Source organism: Polyodon spathula, chromosome 13 (assembly GCF_017654505.1).
Source record: "Polyodon spathula isolate WHYD16114869_AA chromosome 13, ASM1765450v1, whole genome shotgun sequence".
In the NCBI taxonomy this organism is placed as follows: Eukaryota; Metazoa; Chordata; class Actinopteri; order Acipenseriformes; family Polyodontidae; genus Polyodon; species Polyodon spathula.
In genome coordinates, this window is record NC_054546.1 from 22,783,020 (window position 1) to 22,796,408 (window position 13,389).

Sequence of the window (13,389 nt, forward strand, 5' to 3'; positions counted from 1 at the left end):
TACAAGCTGCTTGGAAGCTGTGTGTGTGTGTTCGACTCATTGCTACAGTTACACAATGTCTCATGAGGCTGATAATAGGCCAAGTCAATCTCATCGCTGGCTGATTAGCAAAGACAATTTAATTTCATCTCTTCATAGACCCTTTATTCCCTTTGAGCTCCAACGATTGTCTCTGGAATGGCTGGATCTCGATTGCTGCCTTTACTGCACTTGTGAACTGAATGAAGTCTTCATGGAGCTTTAGGAGCTCTTCTGAAGGCAAGTGTGTACTGCCAAAGAATCTATTCATTTTTCAAACAGGAATTAAACATCTTTCCAGTGTCTAATACCTAGTACAATGGCATGATACTATTCTGTGTACTGTATTGTACTGGAGTTTAATGTCATACTGTCCCTTTAAATGGTTGAAACCCTTGCTCAAAGCCTTTGTCAGTGTTTAATCTTGTATTTTCTTAAGTGACTTGGACATTCCTATTCACCCTTTATTTAAATAATATATGTTGATTTAACATGCACTTTTAAGATTATTTTTGTAGTTTGAAATACAAGAGACACAAAACTACAACACATGATAAATACTTACACATAGCATGATAGTGCAGACTTGGGTGTATGCAGAGTTCATACCCAGTGGCGAGGACAGCAGGCGGCTCGGGGTACCTTGTGGTTGCAGTACGACCCCCCATCTTTATTTCTAAAAGCGGTGTATGTTGGATAACATGGAAAGAAGTTTGAATGCAGTATAAGATACACGTGTTTGCAGTTTGTACACTCTGTTTGTTTTAAAAGGAGATTATCAGAGGAGGTACAATAACTGGTAAATGCGAGATTGCAAGATTGCATTTCATTGCACTGACAACGACCGTCTGACTGCTGGAATAAACACAATCGCACATTGCTGGAGGAACCGATGAGCTCAAGAGATAAGATAGGCTTTCTTTCATCAAGAAACTACTCACTACTTTAAAAAAAAAACTAAAAAAAACTACCTAAATGTATTTGATTATGACGTGTGTTCTGTTAAACTTTAGATGACTGTCAATACAATACAGTTACTATATATTCATGCTTACGCTGGAGTACAGATTGTTTTCTGCTCCTTTATGTTTAAACCCAGGCACGGGGGCTATGTTTAGAAAGTTGCATTACTTACATTATCATGGTAAGTAATTTGAATAAAATTGATAAAATTCCATATTAAAGCTTTTTAGGTGGATTTCTTTTGTATAGAAGCATACAAGCCCTTGTGCTTACCAGTCAGAATCCAATCCCCTAAAAGAATGGAATGCTTATGTTATATGGGGCAATGGCTAGACCTCCCACCTCCCCTTATTAAGCTGTGTTCTATATGCCTCTTCATTTAACATGCGCATGCCATCTTAAGGGGCTTGCAGGATGAAATTGAATGGTTTTTTGGAGTAAAAGAAAATATAAAACAGATGTAATTACAGATAGTGCTATTATATCATCATTTTTAACTGTACTCATTTAAACAAGTCATGCGTTATTATTACAGCACAGTGAAAAATAGTCCCCAATATATTTATTGCTAATATTTTTCAAACTTGTCGATTTTTGTTCCAACAGTAATTTGAAGAGGGCTTCTATTCAGTGATTTCAGGGTATTTAGTAGGGAAGGTAGAATCAGAGGTGTTTCTGCATGTACAGCACTCTGTACACTAAGCCTGCACTGGAAAAGAAAGTACAGGGATCACCCAGGGAACAGCTGAATTAAAGCAGCTCCTCTTATTATGGGAAGGCACAAGTCACCGGACCCCTACACTCAAATTAATTAGAATAAAATCTATTGTCTGTCTGCAGCACTCTTTCCCTAAGGACTGGCTTTGATCTCCCTCAAAGTGATTGAACTGCATGATCAAACAGCCTGCACGGCGTGTTTCAATTCAATTCAATCAGGACTCCAACTGAAACTGTTGTACAGGTGTGCTGAGAGCTGAGAGCATGCTTACAATGCATTTCAAATAGATACAGCATGGGATAATCATTTTACAATTTGTACTGTTTACATTTCTAATGCAATCTCTGTAAACCTGCATGGAGTCTGTTCAATTCAATTCAATTTTATTTTTATATAGTGCCTTTTGCAACAGGGCGTCATAAAGCACTTTACAAAGGCAAAAACAATACATATTACTGAACAACAATAAGCATTTAAAAAAAGAACAGAATAAAAACAAAACACAATATATGAGTTGTATTATAAAAAATATGATTTTAATCTATATAAAATAAATACAAAAAAAAAAAAAAAGTGGGAACAATATGGGGGCAAGAGGATATCAGCTCATCTGGATGAAAATGCCAGGATATAGAAATGGGTTTTTAGTCTAGACTTGAAGCTATTGTTTGAAGAGGCTTCTCTAATTGTGATGGGCAAGTTGTTCCATAATTTAGGTGCCATAAAAAACTAAAATATCTACCACCTGAAGTTTTCTTCTGACTAATAGGTACAGAAAGTAAGCCAGCACTAATGATCAGAGCAGGTAATTAGGGACATAGAGTTCCAAAAGATCTTTAAGGTATGGAGGTGCGAGACCATTTAAAGCCTTATAAGTTAGCAGCAACACCTTAAAATCAATTCTAAAACTAACCGGTAGCCAATGCAAAGATATACGCTCACCTTCTGACCCGAGTTAAAATTCTAGCTGCAGCATTTTGTACAAGTTGAAGACGAGAAATAATGTTGTGGTTAGTCCCAATGAAGAGACCATTGCAATAGTCAGTCCTAGAGGATATAAAAATATCCTGCCTGGAAAGAATACCTCTCAGTCTTGCAATATTTCTTAAATGAAAAAAAAGGATATTTTTGTGACATTTTTAATGTGTGCTTCCAAAGAAAGTTCCGAATCAAATATAATACCTACAGTATGTTTTTTACTTCTGACCTAAAATCTGTACAGAATCCATCATATAAATCATCAATCAAACGTGTACCTTCATGTTTACTCTGAGGCCCCAGTATCACCACTTCTGTTTTGTCTGAATTTAACATTAAAAAGTTATTAAACATCCAGTTCTTAATGTCAGCAAGACATGTATTGAAAATGTATGCATAAAAGTGGAAATTAACTTGATGTCTTCGAACAATTAAATTGGGCCAAGAATTGAACCCTGTGGGACCCCACAAGTAACCTCTGATAAAAAGGAGGTCTCCTCTTCAATTTTTATAAACTGAAATCTGTTTGAGAGCTAGAACCGGAACCAAGACAAGACAGTACCTGATAACACTATGTAACACAATTTTTGTTCCTGGGTAGTAAGTGTTATTTCCTAATTGCTTCTGCCTCAAAAGTATAGAAAATGTCTATTATTCCCCACAAACTTTGCTTTTGTGACCAGGACAGTGATATTTCAAAATATCACTATTTCCAATGGGAAAATGGGCAAATGTGTGTCTTTTCGTTCACATAAAGTCAGAAAAAAACAACATATGAATCCAAATTAACATGTATTTATACTAAAGTAATACAAAAATGACTACAAAAGATTTAGAAGTGAGTAGTTTTTCAAGATTTACAATTATACTGTAAATACAGTATAATTGTAAATCTCGAAAAACTACTCACTTTGGACAGAAAACGGAGGTTGGAAATAGGTCTGTAATTATTAGGAGCAGTGGGATCAAGGGTGGGCTTCTTAAGAAGAGGTTCTGCTACTGCAGTCTTAAAGAGTCTGGCACAATGCTCGATAAAACAGAACTGTCAATAATATTTAAAACAGTGGTATTTATTTTTGGATATATCTCTTTTAAAAGTATGATAGAAATAGGATTCTAATCTCAGTCACTTTTTTGTTTAAGTAATTCATAAATTCGTCACAGCTTACTGAGAGAGTATTCTGTATAACACATTCCGATTGAGGAGTTGTTCATTTTACTATTGGCGCAAACAGAAATCTTGGGTTATTCCTGTTTTTATCAATAAGATTTGATAGATAAATTGATCTAGCTTTTTCATTTGCTTTTCATCCTCAGATACTTGAATAATAATAGAAATGTTTGCTGTTTGCTTTGCTGTCCTACTGTGGTCTGCATGGTCACCATAGTAGAGGACTAGTTACATTTCATACACTACTAAAATAAAAACAACCTGCAGTGTATCGTGACATAATCTACTTCGGAGCAATCTTAGAAAGGATGTGATATTTTATAATACTTGTTGTAAATTACATAGGTGCTGAACAGGTAAGAAACTGTCACTCTCAAAGAGCAAAGAATAGAACAGAAGCTGTCACCAGCCATCCCAATGTTATCCTCGTTATCCGCAGTAAACACAGTCTCTAGAAAACATCAGGAGCTCAGCAATTTATTAACTCAGTTAACTGTGCTAAGAGGTAGATGTGATTTGGAACAGTATGGTTACTGCAGAGTTGTGAAGCTCCTGTTTTTAAAAGACTGCATTATTGTCCAGTATAAAGGCCACTCATATAAAAAATAGAAAAAAAGGCCACAGTTGTCCTGTTTTTTCAAGTCTGGCCTTTGTGGTATATGGATGGGAGACTGTTCCGAGTTCTGGTCCAGGTTTCCTTCTCGCTCGTCAGTGTCTCTGTCTCTGACTCCAGCCTCCAGGCCCTCAATTCTGGATGTACTGTTAGCTTGTAATTATTCTGCAGTAGCAGGATGCAGACCCTTTAAGAGTGTTTATGTGTTTCAGCGCCACCCTTTTGCATATGCAGTCTGGCAGTGAGCATGTGCAGAAGGAGAGAGTGCTTCAACCCTGTAACGTGAGAGATAAGCGCTGGAAGTTGAAACTTTTCCAGTGTGTGAAGAAATGAAGCACTGATATAATATAACAGAAACCTGATATATCCTGTACACTCAAATACAAGTAACAAAGCTGCTGCAGCTGTTCCCCTGGCTGATGTTATTTATCCACTAACCATCCTGCATTGGACTGCTGTCTTCCAGGACCCCGCTCTCAAGTGTGATGTTCCCCCTCCTGCTACCTTGTCTGAGAGGAGATTTCATTGCAAGCTGCTGGAGCTCCAGCCTGGGCCTGTCTCCTCAGAAATCTCTGTGGAACTCCAGCTTGGCCTCACCTCCTCAGAAATCTCTGTGGAAATCCAGCCTTGCCCCACCTCCACAGAAATCTCAGTGGAGTTCCAGACTGGTCCTGCCTTCACAGAAATCTCAGTGGAGTTCCAGCCTGGCCACGCCTCCACAGAAATTTCTGTGGAGCGTCAACCTCCTCAGAAATCTCGGTCCCAGCCGGAAAGCTCATCGACCGGCTCATCCAGCTCAGGAGGGAAGATGTCGAAGTTGCTGTGATCCAGCGGCCCATGCAGCTAGACAGAAAGGAAGGGAAGCATACAGTGGATACACCATGAGTGCTCGTAAAGCTATTATTCCATGACAAGAGGCAAAGGGGCGAGTTGCGGAGTTGTCTACCGACATCTTCATTAGTTAAATTACTGCAGCACTCCATTCAGTTTGCATTTTAAACCCAAATTAAACAACTTGGCTCAGAGAACAACTTTCCTTACATAAGGTGCTACACTAGCATAACAGCTTCCTTGGATTTGAATTAATGCAAGATAGAAAAAATATTCATGGCATATGTCAAAAGTCATTCAAAGCTAGATCTCTCAAATTCTGTTGTATAAATGCATATATTCAGGGTTTTAATCTAGATTTTTTATGTGTTTAACTGGGGCGCGTAAAAGATTGAATAAAAGATTAATCACATAGTCCATCAATGAAACAATTAATCACACAGCCTCATAAGATTTGCAGGAATAGGAAAGAGTCAGTAAAAAAGAAAAAATATGTTAACATTAAAGTTAAGCTCCAGGACAAAGACAGCTGTTTCAGTAAAGGCATTCCTAGTTTTTAAAGTCATTTGCATGTTTCCCTTACCTCCCTCCTCAGTGGAGAAGACAGTTTTCTGCTTCTTAATCCTTCCCAGTTAAAGCCCTGAAACCACCTGAAAGAAACATTATAAATCACATCCAAGAAATCAACCAATCACTGTGTGGGTTTAAATCATTACATCCAGTGTACAGATGCATGGAACAAAAAACATAATTCCAAAGTTTAAAAAAATACACTTTTTGTATTGAATAAGTGTATTTTTAGTGATTTCTAATAATGTAATATGATGTGTGCAGTGTTTTTATAACAAAAAAATGTCACACAGTTTGAGGAACCAGAACACAGAAACCAAAACTGCATGACATGATACACAGTACACAGAACATATTAACAAAAAACATCATCCATTCATCAACAAACCACCATCCATTAAAAAACAAACTGCTATCCATTCACAACAAACCATCATCCATTCACAAACCACCATCCATTCAACAATCATGCATTTACAAACCATCCTCCATTCAACAACAAACCATCGTCCATTCAACAAACCACCATCCATTCACAAACCATCATCCATTCAACAATAAAACACCATCCATTCAAAATAAACCACCATTCAGTCACAAGCCACCATTCATTCAACAAACCATCATCCATTCACAACCCACCATCCATTCAACAACAAACCATCATCTGTTCAAAAACCATAACCTATTCAACAATAAACCACCATCCATTTAACAAAAAAATAGCATCCATTCAAACCAACATCCACTAAACAAACTAGCATCCATTCAACAAGCCACCATCCACTTACTAACCACGATCCATTCATCAACAAACCACCATCCATCCAACAACAAACCACAATCTATTTAACAAAAAAAATAGCATCCATTCAAACCACTTTGGACTCAACAACAAACCACCATCCACACAACAACAAACCACTATGAACTCAACAACAAAGCACCATCAATTCAACAAGGAACCGTCATCCTTTCAACAAAAAACCATCACCCATTCAACAAACCACCATCCATTTACAAACCACCATCCATTCACAAGCCATCATCCTTTCACAAACCATCATCCATTCAACAACAAACCATCGTCCATTCACAATTCCACATCCATTCATCAAGAAACCACCATCCTTTCAACAACAAACCAGCATCCATTCAACAACAAACCAGCATCCATTCAACAACAAACCAACAGCCATTCACAAACCACCATCCATTCAACAACAAAACGCCATTTATTCAACAACATACCATCCATTTGTAACGGTTGGCTATCTGAGATGCCAGGTAAATATTTAATCTACCATTTTAATGTTAATATTCACCAAAGCCATCACTAGGACATAGTAGTAAACCCACCTAAAACAAATTATCCCTATGACACCCTATACAAAATACAAAATACAAATACAAAACCAAGGAACTTTCACAACTACAAATTTAAACATACAGCAAGCTGGCCCCCAAAAAATAACTAAACAGAAAGCAAGCTTGATATCGCACTCTTAAATTTACTGCACCTAATTGGCCACACACACTTAACAGCAGTATACTAATTAACCTTTACACCACGGGTAAGAATAAATATATTTACAGTTTATAGAAAAACATTCTTTCCAGCAATATTAAACAAAGTATCTGCACGTAACTTATTTTAGGGATCCTGACTGCTAAATGATATACCTTCTTACTCTGCACTACTGTAATTTTACAGAGAAATAGTTATATCTTTTACTTAATTGTCTCAAATATAGTAAATACAATAAAGTTTTCAAGTAGAAACATGCCAATCATTTACTATTGCATTTCCAGATGGTATATCATAACACGGTCAACTGCAATGCATCGCATGTAAAGAGGATAATAATACCCAAACACAATTTAACAACCATCCTATTACTCTTCTTCACCCATTAATAAGTTAATATTTTATTACTTTAAAAACGCAGACTAGAATGTAGAAACTTGTATTAAAGTACATTTAACACAGTAAGTTTTAATTCACACATGCAATAGCAGTATTAGTAGTTAGGACGGGTAACAGTAAGAATAGCACAAATTATTAAACACACAGTTTACATGTAATATAAACCCAGCAGCGTTTGCATTAAACATTCAAATACATTTAATAGTTAATAACTCTGTAGAAATTAAGGTCAGTCTTTATAACCACAGCAGTCTTGGACGAGCCAATAATTTAATAATTAATCCCTGCATGTGTACTCCAACCAGTCAGAAAGCCATTCAATGATCGTTTCTTTTTAAAACAAACAGACCAAAGTTCCTCACTGAACCTCTTCAAAGTCAAAATAGTATAATCGAAAGTGTGATTAAAGTTCAGCACAACACAACCAGTTAATTCCAAGAAATAGGTAGAAAAAATAGAACAGCGTTCTTTTCAAACCCGTCTGAAGCTTTACATAGTCTCTACCCCTCATCCACTTTCTTCTTTTCAGGTAGAAACATCCACAGCAAACTCCAAACAGGGCAAGGAAGTCCTTTATTCCAAAGAAAACTAGTGCTTTTCCAATTTACCAATTTTAACAGACTATACTAGCAAAGAAATAAAACAAAACTCTGCTTGTCTTTCTATGCATGCCGCCATGACTTTAACAGTTTTCCCTCTCTCTCTCTCTCTCTCTCTGTGACTACGTCTGTCTTTGTGTGGGTCTTGCGCTCTCTGTGACTATGTCTGTCTGTCTATCTTGCTTGCCCCCTGCTACTCATATTTAAAGGCAAACCAATATTAAAATATAAAAGGGACAGAACATACTGGGCACAGTTACCGATCGTCACACATTCACAAACCACCATCCATTCGCAAACCACCATGCATTCAACAATAAACCATTATAAATTCAACACAAACCATCATTCATTCAACAGCAATCCACTATATCGATTCAACAAAAAAACACTATCCATTCACAAACTACTGTCCATTCAACTATATATTACCATCCAAGTGAACAAACCATTATTCACTCAACACAAAACCACTACACGCTCAACAACAAACCACCATCCATTCAATAACAAACCACTGTCATTTCAACAATAAACCATCATCCATTCACAAATCACCATCAATTCAGCAGAAACCACCATCCATTTACAAACCACTATCCATTCAACAACAAAACATTACCCACTCAACAACAAACCACCATCCATTCAACCTAAAACCACCATCCATTCGACAACAAACCACCATCCATTCACAAACCACCATCCCTTCACAAACCATGATACACTCAACAACAAACCACCATTCATTCAACAAACCATCATACATTTACAAACCACCATCCAATCAACAATAAACCAACATCCACTCACAAACCACCATCCGTTCAACAACAAACCACCATCCATTCAAACCACCATCCCTTCACAAACCATGATCCACTCAACAACAAACCATCATACATTCACAAATCACCAGCCACTCAAAAAACACAATCCATTCACAAACCATCATCCATTCAACAACAAACCACCATGCACTTAATAACAAACTGTGATCCATTCAGTGTAACAAACCACCATACACAACAAACCTTAATCCATTCAACAACAAAATACAATCCATTTAACAACAAACCACCATCCCTTCACAAACCATGATCCACTCAACAACAAACCACCATCCATTCAACAACAAACCATAAACCATTCACAACAAACCTTCATCCATTCAACAACACAATACAATACATTTAACAAACCACCATCCATTCATGAACCAACATCCATTCACAAACCACCATCCCTTCACAAACCATGATCCACTCAACAACAAACCACCATTCATTCAACAACAAACCACCATTCATTCAACAACAAACCACCATCCAATCAACAACAAACCATGATCCACTCAACAACAAACCACCATCCATTCACAAACACCTTCCATTCAGAAACCACCATCCATTCAACAACAAAATATCATCCATTCACAAACCACCATCCATTCAACAAGCCACCATTCCTTCAAAAACAAACCATCATCATCAATTTGTTACAAAACAAACTTATTTTCGCACATTATTAAATGTATGACAGTGAAATTATATAAAAGGGCCTTTGAATCTGTTTTCAGAAATAAATACAGTAGATATTTTGATAGATTTTTTATTTTATTTTTATATTTACAGATATTTTTTTTCCATCTATCAATTCAAGTTACTGCTTTTTGAATACCCATCTTGCAGGCTTCGGGATGTTCAGGTTTTTATAATCTTAAGAAAGAATGTCATTATTTTGATTGTATACTGACTTGTGCTTCCGTATATCATTGATCCCATTCTTCTTGTTTCCGATTCGCTCTGCAGGATTAAGTCTGAAAGACAAACATAACAATTACTATATATCATCCCAACCTTTCCAACCAATAAGAGCTCCTGCTCTATAGATTGTCACAATATGTTACTGCATTTGATTTCAGGAGTGCATGAAATTAAATTCTGAATCATAATGTTTTGGGTCTCACTAAAGTTTAACACTAGAACTGCTGAGATTTCGGACTACATACAACCGCCACACCTGCAAAATGTGCGGCTCCATTTTAAAACGGCTTCGATATGAAAATGAAAAATAATCAGATACAACTTAACATTTTTAATATCATACTGTGGAAGGGGTGTGGGTAATTCACTGACAAGGAGACAGACAGGTGTATTTGGGAAACACCACACAGGTGCCCAGTATTTATTTATTTCTTTCCTTGTATTTTTTTCTCTCCGGTAGAGGGCACTGTTGACCGTGGGCTGCCTATCAACGATGATAGACAGCACCACGGAAATACCACAGCTGGTACACGACCTGCAAATGCACTCGCAGGTGCTCAAAGAAATAATAATGAAAACAGAAGGCGAAAAGAACAAGGGAAAATAAAACAGTAATAAAACTACAAATAAAAGGTGCTGCACTCGGCAGCGTTATCCCGGTCGCCGCTACCCGCACGACCCGGATCACCGTCCTACTCTCTCGGCTATCTCGCCTGCTCTTTCACAATACGCCGGGGTCTGCCCAAGGGTTCCCCGCTCTCTCTCTCTGTCTCGCTGATTCCCGGTCCTGAATCAAAGTGTCCGCACCCTTAGCGCGTCTAAGTGGGCAGACCTGAGGAAACAACAGAGCGTTATTTTATAGGACCGACAATCACCCAAGACCCGCCTCTCGGCCATTCAGAGAGGGGGAAAGTCCACACTCACACTTTCCCACCTCCCCGTGTCACTGCCATGACTCACAGGCGGTTGTTGGGCGACTGCCGCCCTCTTCCTGCAGCCCGTGAACACGCCAGCAGAGTCAGCACAGATCTCTCCCTGTTACACATACATAACATTTTCAGAGCAAAAACTCAGTATTTACATTGAAAATTACTTTTACTTATTTTTTTCAAAACGAGCACATATACATAAACATGAAAAACTGTAAGAAAATAGACTTTACACAATAAACTACTGCAGAAAGCTTTATGCACATATACAATTGTAATACATAAATAACTAGTTGTAAAAATAGCATAAAAAATATAAAAACTTAAGCACCGTGAAAGCGCTTTGAGTGAAACAGAGTTCAAAGGCTCTGTCTGTCTGTTCAGAGTTCTATTACAGTTTTCTCAGTACAAGCTACACAATAAACACGCTTTTCAACTTTACCAGTGCATTTGTAACAGGCTGCCTTTTCACAATGGGCACAGACATCAAAAGTTTTGTTTTTACTGCATTTAGCAACCTGGCATTTATCTTGTATTCTGTGTTCCAGTGGGCGCAGCTGTAAGGCTTCAATTTTCAGGTGGTTTGGCCATCCAGTTATGAAAAACTGCCACACTGGGGATAGAACAGGATCCTGGCGCGTTGCTTCTGAAATATCTTTTGATGTGACAGGCAGTTTATCCATGCAAGAGAAAAAGAAAATGTCTGAATGAATGTCTGGTGTTTCCATATCTTGCCGTGGCAAACGGGATAGCACATCTGCGTTGCCATGGTCTTCAGCCCTAGAATGATCGTCAATGGTTTGTGATCAGTCAATAAAGTAAACTTACGACCATACAAGTATTTGTTGAATTTTTTTACTCCAAAAACAATGACCAATGCTTCTTTTCAATTTGCACGTAGTTTCTTTCACTGCTGATCAATGGTCTTTTAGCGAAAGCAATTAGTCTCTCTTCACCGCTGTCCAACGTGTGGGACATTACAGCTCCAACTCCGTACAGTGAAGCATCGCATGCCAGTCATAGAGGCTTCCTTGAGTCATAGTGCACTAACACCCTGCTATTGAGTAATTGCTGCTTGCATTTAACAAAAGCTGAATCACACTCCTTTGACCAATTCCAGTCTTTGTCTCTCTTTAGAAGCTTGTGTAAAGGCTGGAAGACAGTGGAGAGGTTTACCATGAATCGACCATGGTAGATTAAAAGTCCCAGAAAAGATATAAGCTCTGCTACATTCTTGGTTGTGGTGCTTTAGCGATTACCTCAACCACCTCTTTAGTAGGGTGCAACCCTTTAGCATCTACCAAATGTCCCAAGTATTCTACACTTTTCTGCATAAACTTGCATTTGGACAGTTTTCCTCTGACTCCATAGTGTTCCAGTCTGTTTAACACTTCATCTAGTGTTTTCAGGTGCTGCTCTTCACTGCTAGCGGTTATCAGGATGTCATCAAGGAAACACACCACATTTTCAAGTCCTTGAAGTATTTGATCCATTATTGACTGAAAAATTGAAGGTGCACTGGAAATTCCAAAAGACAGTCTGTGGTACTGATATAGTCCCTTATGCGTATTGATCAACAAATACTGCTGAGAATTTGGAACTAGCTCTAGCTGTTGATATGCATTTGTGAGGTCTAATTTGCTGGATACAGTAGCCCCAGCTAATTTTGCAAACAAATCATCCGTGTTAGGCAATGGGTAGGTCTCTTCCTCAATGCACTGGTTTACCATGACCTTATAGTCACCACAGATCTGAATGGACTTGTCTGCTTTGGGATCTACAACAATGGGTGCTGCCCAGCTGCTCCTCTCAATCTTGGAGATAATGCCATCTTTCTCCAACCTGCCTAATTCCTTCTCCACTGCTTCTTTGAGTGCATAAGGAACTGGCCTTGCTTTGTGGAATACTGGTTTAGAATTTGGAAGAAGCATAACTTCAGCTTTGAAGTCTCTAATTGTATAAAAAACCATCTTGAAACACCACTTTATGGTGGCTCACCTCCTTCTCAACAGTGCTGCTGGTGCTTCCTTCCACCACAAAAAAATGTGTCCAATCTAAGTGGATGTGCTTTAACCAGTTCCTTCCCAAAATAACAGGTTTGTCCCCCTTCACAACAGTCAGTGGTAACTTAGCAGCTTGTGACTGGTACTGTGTAGGTACTGTGATTTGACCCAGCAATGGAATTTTCTCCCCAGAATATGTTCTCAATTGCAGAGATATGCTTTGCAAAGGAAACTGTGCTATCTTTTGCCAATAAGTGGATTCAAGCACAATTGATACAGTGGCTCCTGTATCCAACTGCATTT

The 13,389-nt window shown here is 38.1% G+C and overlaps 1 protein-coding gene across 4 annotated transcripts in view; it reads right to left on the minus strand.

The window, feature by feature from the left end:
- Positions 1 to 3,600: 3,600 nt before the first annotated feature.
- Positions 3,601 to 13,389, minus strand: part of LOC121325426 (cGMP-dependent protein kinase 2) — a 101,466-nt gene continuing 91,677 nt past the window's right edge. For all 4 annotated transcript variants that reach the window (XM_041267892.1, XM_041267890.1, XM_041267891.1 and 1 more), the window contains 3 exons: positions 10,145 to 10,207; positions 5,876 to 5,942; positions 3,601 to 5,304 (listed from right to left, as the gene is read on the minus strand). In XM_041267892.1, coding sequence (XP_041123826.1) covers positions 5,209 to 5,304; positions 5,876 to 5,942; positions 10,145 to 10,207 — 226 coding nt within the window. In that variant the 3' untranslated portion in view covers positions 3,601 to 5,208. The remainder of the gene's footprint in view (positions 5,305 to 5,875; positions 5,943 to 10,144; positions 10,208 to 13,389) is intronic.